General features: G+C 43.1%; 1 protein-coding gene across 1 annotated transcript; it reads right to left on the minus strand.

The window, feature by feature from the left end:
- Positions 1–211: 211 nt before the first annotated feature.
- TTC4 (tetratricopeptide repeat domain 4) lies at positions 212–23946 on the minus strand. The gene is made up of 10 exons (XM_043876647.1): positions 23757–23946; positions 23066–23183; positions 22174–22335; positions 18695–18772; positions 17157–17281; positions 11596–11682; positions 9703–9920; positions 7786–7867; positions 3387–3469; positions 212–1323 (listed from the first exon to the last, which is right to left on the minus strand). The coding sequence occupies exons 1-10, from the start codon at positions 23865–23867 to the stop codon at positions 1221–1223; spliced, it is 1167 nt and encodes a 388-aa protein (XP_043732582.1). The 5' UTR covers positions 23868–23946; the 3' UTR covers positions 212–1220.
- Positions 23947–24893: the final 947 nt, after the last annotated feature.

A 24893-nucleotide genomic window follows, 5' to 3' on the forward strand; every position in this document is an offset into this window, starting at 1 on the left:
CACAAGCCACAGGCAGGGACCTGCACGTGGAAGGAAAGCTGCCTGGTTCTTTGTAAACATTCCACAGCAAATTGCCCCTCATAGACGACAGCACGCACAGCAGAAAACCCTAAGTTAGTCGATCTTAAGTAGAGCAGCTGGTTTCAGTTTAATGATGTATTAGTTAACTTTGCTATAGTAACAAACAACTCCCAAATCTCAGCGCTTATTATTAATACTACAACAAATATTTATTTCTCATTCATGTCACAGTCAATGGCTGCAGGCCAGCTGCTTCAGCTCTGCTCCACGTGTTTTAGCATCCAGCTGAAGGAACAGCTCGACCCTGGGAAATACATTCCCAAGCAGAGGGAAAACAGCATGAGCCCACCACGCCATGCTCTGCAAGCTCTGCCTCGACATGTCCACTCACATCCCTCTGCATCAGGAGAAGGGATGAACCCTCCTCACTGGGGGACGGGGCGGGCAATGCAAGCTAAGGACTTATAAAATCCTCTAGAAAGGAGGAGGCAAAGAGTGGTAGACAAAAATACAACAAACGACAGTGACTCAATGTGCAAAAAGATTTTCCAGCTTAAAAGGCATAAAATTCTAAACAAATGTGAAAACTGATATACTGTCCAAGTATGTCACAGGTCTCCATATTGCAAAGACCAGGAAACATGGCAAACTTTTTAGGGGTTCTAGAGGACCCTCAATGTGCAGATCTTTATAAAAGATGGAGAAATAGGACCTGGCTTCCCAGCCCCATCTCACCCCAAGGCACCTACAGGATCCCAACAGAGCAGGCCTCTGTGCTCATGACGGACCTCTTAGCATTAACACCTTACAATCACACACGTGGTTGTCTATGTGTGCAGTGTGAAGTACACAGCTGCAGAACCACGTCACTGGATCATGAGTCTTCAGGTCAGAGCTGGAAGCTGGTGGTTAACACAACTCAGAGTGAGTCCAAGGATGTCATCAGCAAGGCACAGAGTTCAGTAGCAAGAGAGGAAAGTGAAGGCCTGCTAGAGCTCAGCGGTCTGTCCCGAGAGGCTGAAGTTCAAGAAGGCAGCAGCTCCTCCCCAACCATGATGCAGGGAAGGCCTGTCCCTGGGGTGGCAGGAATAAAGTGCTGGGTTCGAGGAGTAGATCTTGCTGATTCAAGAGTGCTGGACTCCAGGCTGAGGTGGGGAGGGAGGAGGTCCAGGGAGCCTGGCTCCCACAGCATGGCCCAGTCACTTTACCTGGTGTACCTTTTTCCCCCGGAGATAATTCCTACAAAAACCAGAGGATCCTACACAGACCAAAAATGTTGGTGTCAGGGCTTTTACAAAGTACCTGCAGTGAACACAACAAAAGAGAGGGATAATTGAATTGCAATCTTAATCATCCATGGACTTTCCCAACAATAGTAAAGGTGAACCTTTAGATGTGAGCCAACATTAAAAAGCAAGTTTAGCACATTTATTTGCTTGGTTGTTTATAAGTCTGCAAATTAGCATGACCCCCTCCCCATTAGAACCTAGCCAGAACCTTTGGGCCAGTCCTCTTGGCCCTCTAGCATCATGTATGTTTATGGCTAAACATGAAATAAAATAAGAACATGCTTTCATTCCTTCATTCAACAGTACGCACCCAGGGTAAGCCAGGTCTTGTGCTGAAAAAAACAGATTAAACAACAAACAAAAGCCACCATCACTGTCTGGAGGGAGGGAGATAAATGACGACAGCAAGGCACAACTGTAGAAGCATTTCTGAGGTACAGTGTTAGCCCAAAGAGACATAATTCCTGTACGGGAAAGGGAAATCAGGAAAGGTTTCTGGAAGCTGTCACGTCTCAGCTTACATTAACTGGAAAAGGGGTCCTGATGGGCATAGGGAAGCAAAAGCCAGGAGGTGCAGGTCACTGGAGCTTTTGCTGTTGCTGGGCATAAAGCATATGGAGCAGGCATGCCCGACAGCAGGCAAGGCCTTGGACTCTCAGGTCCAGGGGTTTCTGCATCACCCTCTGGGCTCGGATCTGGGCAGAGGAGCCTGTATCACGGCCCAGCACCCAGCTCAGAGTTTGAAGTTGCTGGTCTGAAGTTACTCTGTGCTGGGTAGTCTCTTGCCTACGCTAATCATTTAAAAAATAATGACTTCCAATGTATTTATACTTTCTCAGAAGCAAGAAATTGATTTTCCTCCATCAATCAGTCTGCTTTAAATTTAATATTTCTCCACATTTTCTGGGAGATAAAGTAGAGTAGACCTCAGGCCTTTAAAGAATTCTGGATAATTTGCTAACAATTGAGAAAATGAAGAGCTAAAAATCTGTCTATAAACTAGAAGGGTAACTTAGGGCTAGAAAAAAAAAATGCTGCCAAGAGAAGTCATCAATCATACCTGAAGAAATCCTCACCTCCTGCCAGCCAGGCCAAAGCAGGACCATCAGGACAACTAGACATTCTCACTGAGTCAGTCAACACATCACCAACTCCCATCCCAAACACCTCCTAAACATCAATCCACCCCTACTTCACGTCTCACCACTGAACAGTACACTTTTAAGATCTGTACACTACCTGGTACACTTTACCTAAACGCCCCTGGGACTCCACACACCATCGTCAGGATTCACGCTCCCTAGAGCACTCAAGGCTGCCGCACACGGTCCTAACACGGTCCTCCAGCCTCATTTCCAAACCAACCACCATTTTCAAACCCAACCACCCATAACTTAGCACACTGGACTCTGCCTAAATCCAAAACATTTGCTTTGCTCAAGGCTCAGGGAAAAGTGGCCCAAGGGTCAACTATAAAGCTATTGAGGGCATAACGTTATAGTCCAGGAGTCCCCAAAGCTAAGAGACAACTGCCAAATCCAACTGGCTCCCAATGCAACTAACCAAGGTGCCTCTTACAGTGCATCAGAGCACTGACTCCTACTCTCTCTCCTACCTGAGAAATATGTAGTCAAGAGTTATTATCCTCATTTTAGAGATGAGCCAGTGTGGGCTCAGAGGCACACAGCCACTAAATGATGGTGTCTGACTTCAAGTGCCAATGCTCTTTCCATACGACAACATCAAGGGACACAGGCACAATCAGGAACAGGAGGGCCATCCCAGCTGTCTTTGGTACAAAAGCCAGACAGCAGTTTCTGTTTCAACCAGCCCCACTCACTTCCCCCTGAGGATGTCAAGGCTGCGGTGCAATGGGCTGAGTCAGCACATTGCAACCTGTTTGGCCAAAAGCCTGGGCCAGTCTCCGTGGGTTGCTGTCTCACAATTGTGCATCCGCGGCAGAAGGGAGGGGAGTACAAGGCCAGTGCTCCGCAGTGAAACGAGAACCCGGCTGTGTCCCTGGGATGGTGCCTGAGCATCATTCCTGGTCTACTCAGCCCCACGAAGGTGACTTACCTGGGGTGCTGTAGCACCTGCAGCAGGGTGCTACTGGGAGGCACGCAGTATAGTTCTGCCCTGTCCTCATCCTCAAAGTAGACCTGTAGGATGAACAGAGGAGCAGAAGTCAGACACCAGTAAAGGGCTTCAGCGACACTAGGCATGCTGAGGCCAAATCTGGGGAAATGTATAAGAGATGGCAACTGCCGAGACTCAAATCCAGGCCTGTGAGCCTTCTTTCCCTAACAATTCAGTTGTAGAGCCATTAGGTATGGGGAAAGAAAGCAACAGTGGCCCAGAGCAGAGGAAGAGATGTCCACACAGGAGACAGCCCTGTGCAGGTGTCAAAGCCCGGCCAGCAGAGATGTGTGTTCTCACTGGGGACTGGCCAGCCAAGCCGGGTGAGAAGGGCAGCCACTCATGGCAGGGGGAGGCCTGCTGAGGGGAATGAGGACCCACGCTGGATAAGAAAGACATTCATGCAGGATGTTGAGCAGTGCAGGGCAACAGCATATGTAGGATGAGGAGGGCACCATGCTGGGGCAGCAGGCTGATGTGGGGAGTCAGTCCAAGTGAGGTGGGGAAGGTTCCCCATGGGAGAGGGGATACTGGTGCTGACAGGAGGAGAATTAAATACAGGGAGACTGATCAAACAAGTATATTAATAATAACAGAAGCCACTGTAAAAATAGAGAAAGGGTTGTATTGGATTAGAATTGGAGATACCAGTGACAGCTCATGTTTTTACACACACGCCAATGGAGCAGTGAGCATCCTCTTCCCCTCACCCCTGTACTTATGAGTATAGCTACAACACAGATCTTGACTTCTAAATGCTATTTTCTGCTAAAAAAGAACCAAAGTTCCTTCGGAAAAATGGCTGATTCTAGAGCTAAGGCCAAAAAAAAGCACAATTTGAGCCTTAAACGCCTTGTAACACAAAGCAAGGAAGTGCTTTAAAAATGGAGACAAGTCCAAAGGACACAGAAGCAAATTTGAAGGAACTCCCACTGACCAAATCCAAGACACCTTGAGCATAATATAACCACAGTAATAGATTATAACTCAATTAATAAAATAAGAAACCATAAACCCACTGACATAAACAATGGTTTGACAAACAAGAAGATATCTGTATCATTTCCAAGCACCTCCCTTTATAATACTAACTACAAAGGGGAAAAGAGTAACTTCATGCAGTACAGAAGCTTGTATACCCCTACCTCTATCAAGTGATGAAAGTGAACATCATCAGTAACGGGACCTTTGAAATTATGACGTCTGACAGGATGCAACAAGAAGATAGCACTGCTTCTGTGATATTCAAGTCAGATACACATAATCTAGGTCACAAAGACACACAAGACAAACCCACTTTCCACAAAATAACTGGTCCGTAACCTGCAAAAGTGGTAAGATCAAGAAAGTTGACACAAGACTGAAAATCTTCTGTAGCTCAAAGGAGACTAAAGAGACATGAGCACTAGATACAATACTATGTGGGATTCCTTCTGCCATAAAGAACATTACTGGTGATTGGTGGAGGGGATCAAGATGGTGGGAACAGGAAGGTATGGAGCTGACTCCCACACACACATCAAAAATCCATCTACATGCAGAACAATTCCCACAGAAAACTAACTAGAAACTGGCAGATCTCCCATACAACCAAACCTGCAAGAAAGATCTCCACAAAAAGAGATACAGAAGTACAGAACAGACTTTTGAACTCTGTGGGACAAGGTGAGGGTGGGATGTTTCGAAAGAACAGCATGTATATTATCTATGGTGAAACAGATCACCAGCCCAGGTGGGATGCATGAGACAAGTGCTCGGGCCTGGTGCACTGGGAAGACCCAGAGGAATCGGGTGGAAAGGGAGGTGGGAGGGGGGGATCGGGATGGGGAATACGTGTAACTCTATGGCTGATTCATATCAATGTTTGACAAAACCCACTGACATGTTGTGAAGTAATTAGCCTCCAACTAATTAAAAAAATAAATAAATAAAGTTAAAAAAAAAAAAAGAAAGATCTCCACATAATCAGGTAGGACAGGGAAAAAAATAAAGCATCAGGCTGGGAATCGCACCCCTGGAAGGGATCTGTAATGAAGAGAAGTTCACATGGATGGACCCTCACCCTGAGGAGCCTGCGTGCCAGCTGGGAAATCCACTGACACAGACTGTACAAGTAAGCACATGTGCTGGCCTGCTGACAATCGGGACCGAGAGAGACCTGCACTGGAGGCTGCCACCTCGATACGCACTTCCCAATCCAAAGGACCAATACCCCAGCGCCACACCCCACACCACAGCCTGGTGTGAGACTAGGGCAAAGGTTCAGTCTAGCTGTGCAGACAGAGTAGAATGATGTGGTCTGAGTAGAACCACGGAGCCCACTGTCAGTGTACACACCAGGGTGGTGGGTCAAACCGGGCAGACATGTCAGCATGTGCACCAGGCATCACAAGGGCATGCAGCAGCTAAGCGCTGAATCTCAGGCAGACAGGCCCTGGGAGAGGACTTGACCTAGCTACACAGAGATAGGCTGAGAGCCTGGGATGTGATCTGGGGGAGATGCAGAACCCACTGTCAGCACCCAAACAGCAGGGGCGAGTCGAGCTACAGCAGACACTGCCAGCACATGCGCTGGGCCGTGCTGCAAGAACACACAGCTGCTCGGCGGTCAGGACCTGCACGGTATCTGCAGGGCTGGTCTCCCAAGGGAAGCAGCCTCCTTCTGCCCACTCCACACGGCACCTCACTGTCAGATCTAGAGTGGACAGGTCCCCGGAGAGGTCTACCACAGAGGCAGCCCAAGTCCCAGGTGGCACCACACCCACCTCAATTCCTGCAGCCACAATGCCCTGACCCCCAACTCCAGCCTACTCCACACCACAGCCTTGCACTAGATCTGGGACAATCACAACAGAGAAAAGGATGCGGCCTTGGGCTGCTTCTGAGGGGAACCATGGTGGCGCTCAAGTTCACCGAGACTGCACGGACTTCACTTGCTTCAGCAACCACCTTCTTTGGGGCAGGGCACACACTCAAGGGCAACAAAGCCTGATCCATCCTGACACTCGTGGTTTCCACCCCAACAACGGGGAGCAGACCGTGCCCGGTGAGCCATGGAGCAGAGAGGAGGCCCCACCGCACATCCAAGGCAGGCTCTGGACACACCACACCACCAACCACAGCCCCATCAAGGGGATGACTGCACACTCAAGAAAGATGTGGCTGGCATCCACACCCAAAACAGCCCTCACACCAAAAATGCTGGCCACACTCTGAGCAGGAATGCTTTTTTAAGACCACAATAGGTAAGTCTTTTCATAAATTCAGAGAGATAGTGACAGTGAAGTAAAATGAAAAAGCAGAGGAACTTCTTCCAGTTAGAAGAACAGAATTCCCCTGAAAGAACAAATAATGAAACAGACCTCTCCAGTCTATTAGACCTCAAGTTCAAAAAGGAGGTAATAAAAATGCTAAAGGAATTAAGAAAGATTATCAGTAAAAATGCTGATCACTGTAAAAAGGACTAGAAACTATAATTAGGAGTATGGGGTTAACAGATACAAACTTCTATATGTAAAATACATAAGCAACAAATTTACTTTATAGTACAGGGAACTATTTTCAATAGCTCATAGTAACATATAATGGAAAATAATCTGGAAAAAATATAACTGAATCACTTTACCGTATACTTGAGAAACTAAAACAATACTGTAAATCAATTATACTTCAATTAAAAGAAAATTTTTTAATTAGTAGTGTAGGCAAAAAAAAAAAAAGTGTTTCTGGGGGCTGAGGGGAAAATCTGTGAAAATCCTGATTCTGACGATTTATTGGCATCATGAAAGAAAATGTCCTTGTGTGTAGGAAACAGACACTTAAATTTTCAGAGATGGGGCATCAGTTGACATCTTACCCTCAAACAGTTAGAAGACAAATTTCTTTATTCTGTAAGTTGTGATTTTTTTTTTCAAAGTTGCAACAGTGGCATGTTATTCAGCCTTAAGAAGAGTAAGATTCTGACCCATGCTACACCATGATAAATCCTAAAGATATTACACCAAGTAAATTAAGCCAGATTAAAAAGGACAAATACTCTATGACTCCACTTACGTGAGGCACCCAGAGTAGATCAATTCAGAGACAGAGAGGGGGAACAGAGTTCCTGAACATCAGTTGAGGATGATGAAAATGGAGACAGACGGTGGTAATGGTTGTAAAACAATGTGGATGCACTTAATGCTACTGAACTGTACACTTTGAAATGTTTAAAATGGTAAATTTTATGTTTTTTATATTTTACCACAATTTTTTTTTTTAAAAAGGCAGTGAAACCTTGCTCCACCCTGATTCCCCCAACTCCAATTCCCATAGAAGGACAAAAGAAAACTTCTCTTACCTCTAAATTATCAGGGCAGTATTTTTGCTCTAAATCCCAAGACGGTGTTTCACCAAACATCACCATTAGATGATCAATAAACCTAAGGAGATATAACATGTACTTTCTGGTATCAGTAACTCAAAATCTGTTTTCCCACATCCCATCCCCTGGACACCAATTCACGGAGATATCAATAATGTATAAATCATGAAATGCAGGCCTAATCCATTTTGACAACAGTGCCCAAAATATGTGAATCATATGTCCCATTCAGTTCAGTTCAGTCGCTCAGTCGTGTCCGACTCTTTGCAACCCCATGAACCACAGCACGCCAGGCCTCCCTGTCCATCACCAACTCCCAGAGTCTACCCAAACCCATGTCCATTGTGTCGGTGATGCCATCCAACCATCTCATCCTCTGTCGTCCCCTTCTCCTCCTGCCCCCAACTGTTCCCAGCATCAGGGTCTTTTCAAATGAGTCAGCTCTCCGCATCAGGTGGCCAAAGTATTAGAGTTTCAGCTTCAACATCAGTCCCTTCAGTGAACACCCAGGACTGATCTCCTTTAGGATGGACTGGTTGGATTTCCTTGCAGTCCAAGGGACTCTCAAGAGTCTTCTCCAACACCACAGTTCAAAAGCATCAATTCTTTGGCACCCAGCTTTCTTTATAGTCCAACTCTCACATCCACACATGACCACTGGAAAAACCGTAGCCTTGACTAGACGGACCTTTGTTGAAAAGTAATGTCTCTGCTTTTTAATATGCTGTCTAGGTTGGTCATAACTTCCTTCCAAGGAGCAAGCATCTTTTAATTTCATGGCTGCAATCACCATCCGCAGTGATTTTGGAGCCCAGAAAAATAAAGTCAGCCACTGTTTCCACTGTTTCCCCATTTATTTGCCATGAAGTGATGGGTCCACATGCCATGATCTTAGTTTTCTGAATGTTGAGCTTTCAGCCAAATTTTTCACTCTCCTCTTTGACTTTCTTCAAGAGGCTCTTTAGTTCTTCTTTACTTTTCTGCCATAAGGGTGGTGTAATCTGCATATCTGAGATTACTGATATTTCTCCTGGCAATCTTGATTCCAGCTTGTGCTTCCTCCAGCCCAGCATTTCTCATGATGTACTCTGCATATAAGTTAAATAAGCAGGGTGACAATATCCAGCCTTGACGTACTCCTTTTCCTATTTGGAACCAGTCTGTTGTTCTGTGACCAGTTCTAACTGTTGCTTCCTGACCTGCATACAGGTTTCTCAAGAGGCAGGTCAGGTGGTCTGGTATTTCCATCTCTTTCAGAATTTTCCAGTTTATTGTGATCCACACAGTCAAAGGCTTTGGCATAGTCAATAAAGCAGAAATAGATGTTTTTCTGGAACTCTCTTGCTTTTTCGATGATCCAGTGGATGTTGGCACTTTGATCTCTGGTTCCTCTGCCTTTTCTAAATCCAATTTGAACATTTGGAAGTTCACGGTTCACGTATTGCTGAATATTTGTCCCATTATGACATAGTAATTCTCTTTAACTTACTCAGGATTAACAACATGCCTATAATGAGCCACAGTCTAGCCATTAACTATGAAATCACATGTTAAAATCACTAGTTATATGTTTTCTAAAAAATATACCCTTCAGTTTTATTCATGTACTACCTCCAATGCTTTCACCTCTCACAAGAGACAACTACCAGTGCTTGACACACACTGTACTGTGGTGTTAGCATGACAGTGAGACCATGTCTCTCACTGCAAAGCCTCTTAGTGAAAGGAGAAATCAGCTATGGGTTAGAGAGATTATGCTAAACCAGAGTGTGAAATAAAACTCTCTAAAACTATTCTCTTCCCTCCTCACCCAAAATTCTACCTGTCCATCCTGCCGAAAGAACAGGGAAGAGCATGCGAGCACCGCAGAAGGCTCCCGGGGAAGGACGTTACCTGGAGTCCTCGTGAAAAGCAGAGATCAAGTCCGACTGGGCATACTCCGGGTACAGAAAGAGCACAGGCCAGCTCAGTCTCCCCTGGTCGTCCACACTCAGCCTGGCTCCACAGGGGTTTTCAGAGCTGAGGCCATACAGGGCGAGCTCACTGAGACCTTCTGAGGCCGAGTCTTCATCCTCTCCAGGAGCTTCAGCGACTAGCCTGATGTTCCTAGCCTGGATTAAAGCAAAAACATACATGTTATGTGAGAAGGATGCAAACTCACTTCACTAAAACAGGGAAAACCGTAACATTACGAGCTCTGTGAAGGCCAGCTCTACACATGGTTTGTCTTCATTATCCCTGACACCTGTTGAACTCACCTTTACCGGCCTTCTACCACAAGCGAGACTCTTGTCACAGACATGAACTAGACATGGTAATAAGTCCAACATAAGGGAAGAAGTAAAGCTGTGGAACTGCAGACCATGAATGAATAATTCAGCCTGGAGGCTGGAAGTGACTGGGGAATGCTAGGTCTTGAAAAATGATTCTGAAAGGCAGAAGAATTGGGGCGCAGGGGGAGTGGAAGGGCATTCTAACCCAGGGAACAGTCAAGGAACAGCATGTGCAAAGGTACTGAAAAAATGCAGAGTGGCATGTATAAAAATGGCAAATGCTTTCAATTTGGCTGGGACGTGGGATACTAAAAATTATACATACACTGACTTAATCTTGAGTCTCTCCTAGAAATAAGGATAAATCAAAGATCTGAATGGTAGAGTCACCTCTTACGTATGCTGGGGGTGGTTTCCTAAGGCTAGCCCACAAGGGAAAAATGACATGTAATCAAAACTACCTTGATGGTATCTCCTACACCAGGGGTTTGCAAACTTTCCCTGAAAGGGTCAGATTAAGAAATATTTTAGGTTTTGTGGACCAGATGATCTCTGTGCCACTGTAGTGTGAAAACAGTCATCAGTAAGACACAAATAGGCAGGGCCATGAGCAACTGGCTGCAGCTTGCTGACCCCGGCTTTAAACCACTAAAATACAATATATTTGGGTATATTACTCTCTAGAGTAGTTCTCAAGTACACAGAAGTTTCAGATGCAGAGTTAAAGGAGAGTACCAAAATAATGTCTGTATGCCAATGTCTAGGCATTCTAATACTCCACATTTGAGAAAATGACCAAATCTCTCTGGAGTTATTCCCTTCTGTTTCATCTGTTAACATGTTGACAGATTTTCTGTTGTAGGGCAGGACTAGTGGAGTGCATCTTAGTACTGTGAAGTTCTTTCTCAAAGCCAACAAATAATTTTAAAGAGGTACATAATTTAACTCAACAAAGAATGAAATCAAGAACCAAACTCATAGCCAGTATTACCTCCCCTGTGAAGCCAAGGCTCAATAGGTGACATGTGAAATCAAGATTTGGATCAGACTTTTCCTACATTTATTTAGAATGTAGGAGAGGGAAGGGGAGGTAGAATTTTGTGTTATTGTGATAGTTAGGACAGCTACATCCTAAAATCACTTTCTCAGGATGCAGTGTAACACAGGGACTAAGACCAAGGACCTGGCTCTGACGTACACTAGCTGTGTGAGGTTTCTCTGAGACTATGTGGAATAAGAAGGAACAAGAAGACCCACCTCAGAAGGCTACTATGAAGATTAGATAATGATTAACCCATAGCAACTATTCAGTATATGTTACCTGACACCAACACATGCATACAAGTGAGACAGCTGACTGAACTCAGGGGGTCTGACTTTGTCACACTGCTTCACCAAAAGCAGAAACAAAATGAACAACTCACTCAGGTAAAGCATCCCCAGAAAGGTTCCCGATCAACTTCATGATGAGTGAATTCTGCAAGACCACAGGGCAGAAAGTTTGAGAACTCACCTTGATGGCCTGGAGTAAAGCCTCATTCTGATCCTGCTTCTTCTTTTCTTTCAACTTTGCTTTCCTTATATCCCTCTGTTCAGTTCGCTGAAAATGAAAAATTCAGATGCATCAGCTCTAGGGAACTTGCCTCCTCTCCTCTTCTGTTACTCCAGCCTGACCCTAAACAGCTATCTCTTGTCTCTATTCAACTCTGGCTCCTGTATATCAAGGAACACCAGTGGCTGGATTCAGTTTGATAAACATTTAAGAAGCACATGTCTGGGTGCTAAGACCAGTGGCAGCAGTAATGTTAAAACCTATCCAAGGAACTCATAGTCTACTGAGGGGAACAGACATATGAAAAGGTCCAGTGTTAGCCTGGTAGTATGAACTGAGTGCTATGAAACACAGAGGAGGGAGTAATGGCTGATTCTGCCCCATGGAGGTGGTTTAGACAGAAACCAGATGAAAGAGAAAGGGCATTCTTGAAAGAGGACCTGACATAAGGGCCAATGGGGCATTAAAACTTCTCTGTTATGGATGGAGTACAGGAAAACACACTGGGAAAAACCCAGGCCAAGAACATATCAGAGACTCTGCCCTGGGCCAAAAACTTATCACAGACTGCCTTTTGCACAATTACAGTTCATGAGAGAAAAATATCACCAGTCTACTTCATCTGTCAGAACTATAACTCAGATTTCCTTTTCCTAATAGTCTACCCAAAACCAGCTGATCCTACTCCAACCCTCAGGACTGTGATTAATAGGGGCCAACTTTTTCTGTAAAGGGCCAGACAGTAAGTATTTTAGGCTTTGCAAACCATGCACATGTTAAAGCTAAAAGATCTCCAGTCTCATCTCTCTGTACATCTATGTGTACATTATGCATGTAAGATGTCTCTATGGAAAATATTATCAAAATCAAATGTAAAAGAAAGCTCTATTTAACAGACTTAAAAGTAAACACAAATTAACTTTTTCTAAATATAATGGAAACTGGCCAGAATGAATTTCAGATTCACATCTCGGAAATATTCAATATTAAATTATATCTGATAATGAAACTAGCTTAAGCTTGTTGGTTTAACCAATGTAAACATCTCTTACTTATTGTACTTAGGCTAACCAAGTTCATGTTATTTCTGCTGCAGAGTCTGTTAGCAATTGTTGACTGAAAAAAAAAAAAGCATAACCTAAAAAGGTGAGAATTTTGTTTTATTTGCAAGATTTGCCGAGGACTTAAACCTGGGAGGCAGCCTCTAAGATAGCTCTAGGAACTGCTCTGAAAAGGTAAGGGAAGACTTCCCTGGTGGTACAGAGGATGGGAACCCACCTGGCAATTCAGGGGACATGGCTTCGATGCCTGGTCCCACATGCCACAACTACTTAAGCCCACACAACTAGAGCATGTGGCTTTGTCCTAGAGCTGACTGTTTCTAGATGAAAAATAAGGAACTAATATGGATATAGAACGTTGTGAGATTTGGAAAAGGGAACCTTGAAAAAGAAGTTTTGTACACAATCAGGTTGGAATTAAATTAGGTAAATTTAATTTACTAAATTAAAATTACTAATAGTAGTATGGGACAGGATTTAGTTCCTCTATTGAGAGAACAAAGTTTTCTTGGAATATTGCTTTTGCTAATAGACTGTATGAGTTTCTTTGCCTTTGCATGCTAAGTCGCTTCAGCTGGGTCCAACTCTTTGCAACCTTATGGATTGGAGCCCACTCCTCTGTCTGTGGGATTCTCCAGGCAAGAATACTAGAGTGGGTTGCCATTTCCTTCTCCAGGGGAATCTTCCTGACACAGGGATCAAACCTAGGTCTCCTGCGTCTCCTGCACTGGCAGGTGGATGCTTTACCACTGAGCCACTTGGGAAGCAGAGGCGATAGCTCAGAACATTCATACAGGACCTTCTAGATTCCCAGGAATATGCTGGAGCTTTTCAAAGACCCTACAGAATCTCATTCCCCAGTTTGTCCTTTTAAGTTTTCTGGTAAGCCTATTACTTGCCTCAACTGTTTTCCACTGCCTCAGGCAGATGAAATCTTACATAATTACCTCAAATCGTATTTAACAAATGCCTCCAATCCCAACCCTCTGTGAAAAAGCTTTTCATACTGGGATAGTTTCATGATGCCTCAAATAAAAACCACTTGTGAGCTGGGTCTTCTAGATGGTCAAATAATGACAATCCTCTGGGAATGGGGCTTAATACTGTTCTGCCTCCTCTGGTGGCCACCAGGATGCTCATTTTCACATAATTGTGGGCTGTTGGCTTTCAAGGCTACTATGGACCTTGGGAGACAGGCGATGGGATAGGGCAAGGTAAAGTGCCACAAAGCTTGCTGTTCTTAAGGAAGTTCAGCCATTACTTTCGAATAACCACTACCCAGATTGCTACAAGGCTTTGGTTCATTTCAGAGTTATGCTTTTGGGCCCTGAAATCTCCCTTTAATTATACTTGCGCTACAGGACATAGACGCTTCTACTTAGGTCCATAGAGGAAAACAACAGAATGGGAAAGACAGGAGATCTCTTCAAGAAAATTAGATACACCAAGGGAGCATTTCATGCAAAGATGGGCTCAATAAAGGACAGAAATGGTAGGGACCTAATAGAAGCAGAAGATATTAAGAAGAGGTGGCAAGAATACACAGAAGAACTGTACAAAAAAGATCTTCACGACCCAGATAATCACGAAGGTGCAATCACTCACACTCACCTAGACCCAGACATCCTGGAATGTTAAGTCAGGTGGGCCTTAGGAAGCATCACTACGAACAAAACTAGTGGAGATGATGGAATTCCAGTTGAGCTATTTCAAATCCTAAAAGATGATGCTGTGAAAGTGCTGCATTCAATATGTCAGCAAATTTGGAAAACTCAGCAGTGGCCACAGGACTAGAAAAGGTCAGTTTTCATTCCAATCCCAAAGAAAGGTAATGTCAAAGAATGCTCAAACTACCTCACAATTGCATTCATCTCACATGCTAGTAAAGTGATGGTCAAAATTCTCCAAGCCAGACTTCAGCAGTATGTGAACCGTGAACTTTCAGATGTTCAAGCTTGTTTTAGAAAAGGCAGAGGAACCAGAGATCAAATTGCCAACAACTACTGGATCATCAAAAAAGCAAGAGAGTTCCAGAAAAACATCTATTTCTGCTTCATTGACTATGCCAAAGCCTTTGACTGTGTGGATCACAATAAACTGTGGAAAATTCTGAAAGAGATAGAAATACCAGACCACCTGACCTGCCTCTTGAGAAACCTATACACAGGTCAGGAAGCAATAGTCAGAACTGGACACAGAACAACAGACTGGTTCCAAGTAGGAAAAGGAGTACATCAAGGCTGTATATTGTCACCCTGCTTATTTAACTTATATGCAGAGTACATCATGAGAAATGCTGGGCTGGAGGAAGCACAAGCTGGAATCAAGATTGCCAGGAGAAATACCAGTAACCTCAGATATGCAGATGATACCACCCTTATGGCAGAAACTGAAGAACTAAAGAGCCTCTTGATGAAAGTGAAAAGAAGAGACTGAAAAAGTTGGCTTAAAACTCAACATTCAGAAAACTAAGATCATGGCATGTGGACCCATCACTTCATGGCAAATAAATGGGGAAACAGTGGAAACAGTGGCTGACTTTATTTTTCTGGGCTCCAAAATCACTGCGGATGGTGATTGCAGCCATGAAATTAAAAGATGCTTGCTCCTTGGAAGGAAGTTATGACCAACCTAGACAGCATATTAAAAAGCAGAGACATTACTTTTCAACAAAGGTCCATCTAGTCAAGGCTACGGTTTTTCCACTAGTCATGTGTGGATGTGAGAGCTGGACTATAAAGAAAGCTGAGCACCGAAGAATTGATGCTTTTGAACTGTGGTGTTGGAGAAGACTCTTGAGATTCCCTTGGACTGCAAGGAGATCCAAGCAGTCCATCCTAAAGATCAGTCCTGGGTGTTCACTGAAGGGACTGATGTTGAAGCTGAAACTCCAATACTTTGGCCACCTGATGCGGAAAGCTGACTCATTTGAAAAGACCCTGAAGCTGGGAATGGTTGGGGGCAGGAGGAGAAGGGGACGACAGAGGATGAGATGGTTGGATGGCATCACCGACAATGGACATGGGTTTGGGTGGACTCTGGGAGTTGGTGATGGACATAGAGGCCTGGCATGCTGCAGTTCATGGGGCTGCAAAGTCTGACATGACTGAGCAACTGAACTGAACTGAAGGGCTCTTCTGCAGATAGGCTTGGCAATGGCCTTCCACAGTAGCCTTCTAGATACTCTCTCCTGTATAAGCCACTTTTGGAAATTCTGGCCATACCCAGTTGCCTGGGTTCAAAATTCTGTTACTGAATCATGTGGGTCCATACCTCTACTTATGTAGACATGACCAGAATGACTTCTGACTAAAACTTATCCCTGTTCAGGGCCAGCTCTAGGCTCCCACGGTACTGAAAATTCCCATTCCATACTGTAAGCAGTGAAGAGAGACCTAGACCAAGAATCACTAGAACTGAAGTCTAGTTACGGAACAAACATGTGAGACAGTATTGCAGAGGACTAAGACTATAGACTCTGGAGCCAGACTGCCTGACTTTGAAGTTCAGCCTCACCAGCTATGTGACTTTCTGATCTCTCTGCTTCAGCTTCCTCACTAGTGGAAAGTCAATCAGAATACTGACTACCTTATAGGACTATGTGTGATTTAGACAGATTCATATAAGTAAAATTTTTAAATAGGATTTGGAACATACATATAGTAAGTGCTAATGTTGAGGTTTTTTGGGTAGTGATGGTCTGTTATTACTATTGTTTTTATCATCACTTTTGCTGTTATGTACCAGAAATGTCACATTTCATCAGCAAATTAAAGATGTCTTAATGTTGGGAGTTACACAGCATTATAGACGCCTAGGGCTTCCATGATGGCTCAATGGTAAAGAACCCGCCTGCCAATGCAGGAGACACTGGTTTGATCCCTCAGCTGGGAAGATCCCCTGGAAAAGAAATGGTAAACCAGTCCAATATTTTTGCCTGGGAAATCCCATGGACGGAGGAGCCTGGCAGGCTACAGTCCATGAGGTCATAAAAGAATTGGACAGGACTCAGCAACTAAACAACAACAAACAAATAGAAGCCTAACATCGTAAGTGTTTAACTGTCTTTCCCCTCCTCTTTCAATGGCTATACTCCGTGTGCAGACTAGACTATGCCACTAGTCTATTTATTCAAATCATAATAGTCACAAATTTATCAAGTACTATATATTCTTCCTTACCTCTATCATGTTATAATTACTTATTTACTTCTCTGTATCCTCTAGAGCCTCATGGGTAGAGACTGATTCGGGGTTGTGTCTGTTGTTGTTTTCTTCTTTCTTTAGACTTGTGGGATCTTAGTTCCCCCACCAGGGATTGAATCTGGACCCTCAGCAGTGAAAGCACAAAGTCCTAACCACTGGACGACCAGGGAATTCCCTGGGTTTTGTTTTAAAGGAAAAAAAGTATACAATGACCCAAGATCCACTCTGGGAGATGCTAATTAATTTTGCCACCAACCTTCAACTTGTCTGCTTTAGCCCTCAGGTCCAGAAGCTTCTTCTCTGTGGCATCTATCTGCAGCCCCTCATCGCACCAGTTCACAGCCTCGACATAGTTTTTCAGTTCCAAATGGCAAGAGGCACCTGTAGAACCCAGTACCCTTAGTATCTGGGGACAAGATGCATGGAAAGAACCATCCTTGCACCTGACCCCCAATTTCAACCAGCTACCAGCCAGTACCCTGAAGTTCTGGAAAATGGATGATTAAGTCCCTTTTAATGCATTACCAGACAAGGAACACTGTTTCTTGTATTTTAGATCAGAAAGGTTTCTAGGTCCCATTCAGCTCAAAACTCTTTTTCTGGTATCAAGGACTTTTAAAGTAGGGAAGGCTACAGCTTAGTGGCAAAGAACACGGTCTTTGAAATCAGAGAGATCTGGGCTGGAAATCTAGCTGTCATTAACCAACTAAACATTAGATAGTGGATTGAGTATTCCTGAGCTTTAGGCTGCTCATCTATAAATGAGAAGAATAAAGTCCATCTCAGGTGACTTTAAATGGAGAGAGAAAGCAGAATTTGCCTCAGTCACTCACAAAAGCAATGGCAAAACCAAACATGTTAGGTATCTCCTAAAACTGTTCTTGATGGCTACTAGTTTAAGCTGCCTCTCCTTTAATCAATCGTGTTTTTCCTCCAGTTAGCCTCTTTGGGCTTTCTACAGAGTTTAAAAACATCTGAACTAAAAAAATTTAAATGTTAACAGAATTCAACCTCATCTTCCAGAGATAGAGTGGGTGTCTTGCCAAGGCCAGATAGTAAAGTAAAAATGGCAATTCAAGCATGCTACAGACTTCCAGCCTGTAGCAAATTCCACATGACTATACATAATTTATTTGCCCATCTTCTCTCCCTATAGCTGAAGGGCCTGGATCTACATAAACTCCCTAACCATGATTACATAAGCATAATTTTAATAAAGCATTTTAAGTTGGTTCATGGGGATATAGAGATTAATATATAATGAATAAATTAAAGTTTACAAAGCACCACTAAGCTTCTCAAAGTAAAGGTGAAGTATGCAAGTAATAAAAGCAAATTATTACATACAAAGGTCAGACTAGGACAGAAAAAATAATCTGGGAACATCTCAACATTAGAGTTATCAGCAAAAGTCCCATAACTTATCTTTTAATTAACAATAACATGGCATTTGAAGATCTTGTCTTTCAATCAGCTAATTTGGAAAAAAAATTAGAATGTGGCTTTCAGAACTGCTTTAATTAATTTTATTCTTTATTAATTTATTTATTAATTTAAAATGAGGCGTTTCAATTTCTCTACCAATTCTTAAAACACAGAGGGTTGAATTATTCTATGAAGAATTCTTTTAAAAATGGCATGTTGCTGCTGATAATGACTTAATACCAAGATTGCAAAAATAAGGTAACTTCATTAGTATCTTAGCACCTTAATATCAAAGCTTAAAATACTTCTGGTGCTGCGCATACCAACTTTTCCATGGTGACAGTCACACTGTAGCTCTACAGGACTTACCTCTTATTATTGCTTTGAGGTGGCAGGGTTTTAGCTTTCTGGCAGCCATCACATCATTGAGAGAAGAACGAAAATTGCCTGACAAAACACCATTCAGTAAACAAGAAAGCAAGTTTTGAGATCAAATTATTTCCAAAATTTTGTATGTAGAAACAAGAACACTCTTGGACAATCTTAGAGAAATGTAAATCAGAGCAACTGTTTATAGAAAAAAAATAGTTATGCTCATCAAGCACCTCAGAAATGTTTATAATAGCAAGCAACCCACCAAACAACTATAAATGGCTAGTAAGCACACGGAAAAATGCTCAAAATCACTAATGATTAGAGAAATTAAGATTAACATGAAACTGAAAATTAAAAACAGGTAATACCCAATATTGGTGAAGATATGGTGAAAGGGCACTCTGAGAGTAAACCAAGAGAGCAAATTGGCGTGCATATTGTATATTCACTCTGACCCAACAATACTCTTCAAAAAAACTGATCCTCAAAATGGCTTGCAAAAAAACGAAGAAATGCTTGCAAAAAATGTACAATGACAAATGTAAAAGCATGTGAGCTGCTGCATTATTTTTAATTGTGAAAAGCTAAACTAAATATCCTCAATTTAGTGATGAAATATAGTAAATCCATACTATTGAATACAGCTATTAAAGGAGTAAGATAGATCTGTATGTAAAAGGCATGATAGGATGTCTTTCCTACATTGCTTTAAGTGGTGGGTCAATGTGTATAGAAGCCTATCTTTATAAAATAAACAAACCAATCTAAATATACAGGCACATGTACACACATATATACTTGTGTGCAATCATGAACACTGGTTATCCAACCTAGTTTATACTGTAAGTATTACTAACAGTTTGGTATATACTTACTAATTTAACTTCTAAAGCTCTAGCCCCTGGGCAAAATTTTTCTCTAAAGGGCCATATAGTAAATATTTCAGACTTTACAGGCTACATATGGTCTGTTATACATTCTTTGTTTCATAATCCTTTAAAAAAACACTTTTAGCTCACAGGAGATCAGGGACCCAGATGTGGCCTGAGTCATAGTCTGCCAAATCCTGCTTTAGCCTAAATAATCAGAATTATCGGAAAAATTTTATCACTAACTTTGTTCATTTTTGCATTACTTAAAAAAGCCTAAAAGCAGCTATATACTCAACAACAGCAGTACAGTAAAACAAATAGTGTAAACACTGATATGTCCATATGATGCAACTTTAGTATTCACAAATAATTTAATGACAGGTGAAATTGTTTACATTATAAAATTAAGTGAAAACTGAATACAGAATTGGAACAACAGCATGATCTGTGGAAAAAATACATAAAGAGAAATCCAAAAATTTCTGCTTAAAGGTAGTAGACTGAACATATGTATTTCAACCCCTATCACTTGACCAAAAAAAAAAAAAAAAAATCCATTAATCCAGAGACAAGAACGACAAAACGGAACACATTTTAAAGCAGGAGAACAAAGAGACACAGGCTAAATGACTAATTAGGCTTGAGACAACTGAAGTCTAAGCCAGTAGAGAGAAAACTCAAAGCTACCAAGTATACTGAAAAGCCTACAAAGTACCCAGTACTCAGGAATCAACAGCAGCAGGTACCTCTGTGAGAGTGGATAAAGGGGTCTTTTGTTTAGTGTCTTCTGAGTCACACTTGACTCTGAATCCTAATCCTAGCACTGCATACTCTTAAGGCAATTTATTTTACACATTTATTACATTTTACTACAATCTCTTACTCTGTTAACTAGGGATAAAGCTGTTAACCTTATTTACCTTACATAGTTGCTATGAACTCAAGAGGGATAAAAAAATGTGAAAGTGCTTTGTAAGCCATTCCAGTGACATCATTTAAGGAATGTCTCTTGATTATTAAGCATTTGCTCCTCTGGTATTGCAAATACCTGTTTCTTGTTTTTTTTTTCCCTTGCAAGGTGCTTTTGGTCTTACTAGGCCTATACATAACATTCTTTAGTTCCCCAAAAGGAACTATGTACCTCTTATTCACAGTGCAGTCCCTAGCACACAGCAAATGCTTTATACTTACTGTCTGAATAGGTAAATGAATGAAACTCCTTTAAGGAAAAGTCAGGTCTTACTCATTTCTATGATGCTAGTGCCCAGCACAGAATAAGAACTCAGTGTGCTGAATGAAGAAAATGTATTCCTCCAGAAGACGACGACTGGGTTTCTAGTCCAGAGTCTGGCACTAATCAAAGGGGTTCTTTTCTAGGCCTTTGTAAAATGAGGGGGCTGGTTGGCTCAAATAATCTCCAAAGTTCTATACCACTCTTGCTTTTTAGAATTTTATAATGAAACAGGCTAAAAAAGAAAAAAATTGTAGATTATCACTGGAAAGAAACTCTGCTCCAAAGGTGATATGTCCCAATAGATCTATCCCAGCTGGACTTAAAGGCTTATTGTCTACCAGTCCCTCAGAAAAGGTTGAAGTCATTCCCAGGTCCTCTCTAAAACTGTGGTAAGAAACAAGGGTTTAATATGCCTAAGATTAGATACCAACAATGATGTCACCCAAATAATTAATCAGTGTTTCCCAAAGTCATGTCTGCAAAACAGTCCTGCATGTTAATAAGTGTTACTTGAAAAGGAGGCTCACAAAACCTGAGAATCACAGGATAAGGTTCTCTGCTGTATGTTTTCTCAGTATTAACATACTAATGTGCACTGCAAATCTCCAATGAAGAGGCAGCACTGTCCTATTTTACTTGTCCAAGGAACGTTTTACTTCAAAGGGCCCACAGACTACTGAGAAATTCTCCCGTGGATTAATATAGTTTCTCTCACACAAAGAACTTTATCACCTTAATCGTTCTGGCATCCTTGAGAGGAGGCCAGAAAAAAACAAACTTACTTTTGAGAGAGAAGCATCTGGGCTCAAAAATTCCAGATCATACCAACTCATGTATTAAGGTATTTGATGTTACTCATCTGGCTCAACAGAGAAGGCACTAGCAACCTACTCCAGTACTCTTGCCTGGAGAATCCAATTCATGGACAGTGGAGGCTGGTGGGCTGCAGGCCACGGGGTCTCCAAGAGTCGGACACGACTGAGCAACTTCAATTTCACTTTTCCCTTTCACGCACTGGAGAAGGAAATGACAACCCACTCCAGTGTTCTTGCCTGGAGAATCCCAGGGATGGGGGAGCCTGGTGGCTGCCGTCTATGGGGTCGCACAGAGTTGGACACGACTGAAGTGACGTAGGAGCAGCAGCAGCATTTGGCTTAAATAGTAAGAATTATACAATCTATCTGACATCCCTTTTCACCGTATCTACCTGGAAAATCAAAGTTCAGCTAAAGTAAGCTATCTTAAGATTTCTGGGATAAACAGCTCCTTTTCCTCTGACACCTCAAACCCTCCCCACTAGCCATCATGTAATAGTTTTTTATCATAAGTTAATCTTTCAGAAAGTACTAAATAACAGAATAAATTACCCAGATAGTATTGTGCTGCTGCCCGATTGGTATAAAGAACAGCATTCAAATCAGGGTCTGCACATTTCTTCTTTAATCCTTCAGTGTATGAAATAACAGCTTTCTTATAGTCTTTTTCTTTAAAGTAATCATTGCCCTCATCTTTGTAAGTCCTGGCCTGATCTGCAAAAAAGAGAAGAAAAAAATCACTATCCCCTATTTTTTAAAGGGCTCATTAAAAATCTAAATCACACAATAATGTAATGACAAACCAAAAAGAACCAATACGGAAAGAAAACTCAAAAATGAATGCTATAAAATGGGTTATCAATATGGAGAAATAAAATCACATGTACTTAACTACAATCAATTCTAAATATCCTACAAGGTAGATTATTAAGTGCTCACATACACAAAAAAAAGCATAAAGGAAAAAAGTACACTTATCTCTTGAAGAGAGGGCTTTAATTACAGAAGAAATGGGGGGAAATTACACTACTGTTTTTTAATATGTTGTTTGAGTCCCTTGAAGGCAAATTCCCCCCCTCACTTTAGCAAAAGCCTACAAAATTGTTACAATTCAGTTCAAATTTCCCACCCATTGAAAGCCCACTCCTACACCCACCCTCCGGTTGGTGTTCCAACAGCACCTATAATACCTTGGCAATTATTTCATAGGTTTGTCCTGATTCTTTAGGACAACTGAGCTATCCACTGGAGTGTGACCTTTGAGGGCAATCTCATTCCTTCCTCTGTCCCGGTGCCCAGTATTTAGTAGGTATACAAAGAAGTATATATGGAATAAATAGTGACAAGTTAGCTGAGGCTAACTACTTCTGTTATTTATCAAAACCTTTCTGACTCACACTTTATCTCAATTTAATGGAGGAGCTTAGAGTGTCACTGAAGATACCTTCTGGAGATCGCTCTTCATCAAAAATAATTGACTGCAGGCAGGCCAAGTCAGGATTCTCCAGGGGATCAATTTCTGATGGCGAGTTCTTCATAAACAGAGGAATCTTTTCAAATTCCTGGAGGTTGTTAAGAGAAGAATGAACTATACGAATACAATTTTCCACTGAGTAGACCCAATCCCAGGTCTCCACATCAAAGTTTTTTCTCACTCATCATAATTTGCAAACCCTTATGACATCTCTCCCTCTCCGGCCTCAGTGTCCCACCTGTAAAATAAGAGTGCAGAATACCTAAAGACCCTTCAGTTCTCACATTCTTACAAGACCAGCAGTAACTACCAAACGAGTTGAACGCTCGTTTGTTCCTGGCGCTTCACCCATCCTCTCACTTGAGCTTCGCCACCATCCTACGAGATTGGTGCTCCAGTCAGAGGAATTTTACAAAGGAGGGGACGGTCTCAGATAAGCGGTGAACTCACAGGTTTCTGACTCCAAAACCTGAACATCTAAACATACTGTCAGCTTAAGAAGACCCTCAAAGCTTCGGGGCCGATTTTTAACACGCAAGTAGAAACCGCCTATCCGCCGGCATCGCCAAACCTCGGCAGTAAAGCGCCTCAGCGCCCGGGAGGCCCCAGGAGTTGGGACGACGCCCACGCACGCACGTGCTGAGACCCCGGGCCCGCCCACCTCCTCCCACTGGCTCTCGTGGAAGCCGCCACGGTAAGGCTGACTCTGGAACTTTTCCAAGAACGAGTCCATGCCGTCGTCAAAAGTGACGCCCGGGTCCTGCTGCTCCATGTCTGCTCCCTGGCGATCCAGCCACGGCCCGGGCGCCGAGAACCTTACAGCAGCTTCCGGCGGCGCGGGTGCCCCCTCTCAATCTTCCGGGTGGCGCCGGCGTGCTGCTTCCGGCGTCCTGGAGGCGTGGCCGACCCGACTCCACCCCTCCCCCGGGAAGCGCCTACTCTCCCGCGTACTTTTCGAATACTTTCGGGGTCGTGGATGAGCCCAGTGCCCCACAGTAGCGCACGATCACTTAGTTCACTCGTTTATTTAACCAGTCAGCACGTTACCTAAGCTCCTTTCTCGTGCCAGTGCTGTTGTAGTCGCTGGGTATACAGTACTGGGCAAAGCAAGTAAACCCCTGCTCTCTAGGAGCTGATAAGGTAGAGCGGAGAAAGTGAAAGTGTTAGTCACTCAGTGGTCTCCGACGCCTTGCGGACCCCATGAACTAGGCCTGCCGGGCTCCTCTATCCATGGAATTCTCCAGGCAATAATACTGGAGTGGGTAGCCATTTCCTTCTCTAGGGGATCTTCCCGACCCAGGGATTGAACCCCGGTCTCCTGCATTGCAGACAGATTCTGTACTATCTGAGCCACCAGGGAAGCAGTAAGCAGAGCGGAGAGACAGACAATAAACAAGACACGGGAGTTTGTCAAGTGGTAGCAAGGACTGTGGGAGAAAAGTTTTAAACAGGGTGGGCACGCATTCAAGCAAAGAAGCTTGGAAGTGGCCAGGGGGTGTCTGGGGAAGAGCATTCCCCAAGGAGGGAACAGAGGGGGCTAAAGGTGTGAGGTGCAGAAAAGACGGTGAGTAGCAGGTAGGTGGGAAAGATAATGAGCTGTGACTCTGAGGGTTTGGGTTTTCCTCACAGTGCAGTGGGACCCTTTGGAGAGCTTTGAGGAAAGGAATGATGTGATCAGACTATTTCTGATTGGGATTCTGTGGTGGGCTAGTAGTAAAGAACCCACCTGCCAAAGCAGGAGACATAAGAGATGCAGGTTTGATCCCTGGGTCAGGAAGACCCCCTGGAGAAGGAAAGG

The sequence above is a fragment of the Cervus elaphus genome, chromosome 20 (assembly GCF_910594005.1).
Source record: "Cervus elaphus chromosome 20, mCerEla1.1, whole genome shotgun sequence".
Classification (NCBI taxonomy): Eukaryota; Metazoa; Chordata; class Mammalia; order Artiodactyla; family Cervidae; genus Cervus; species Cervus elaphus.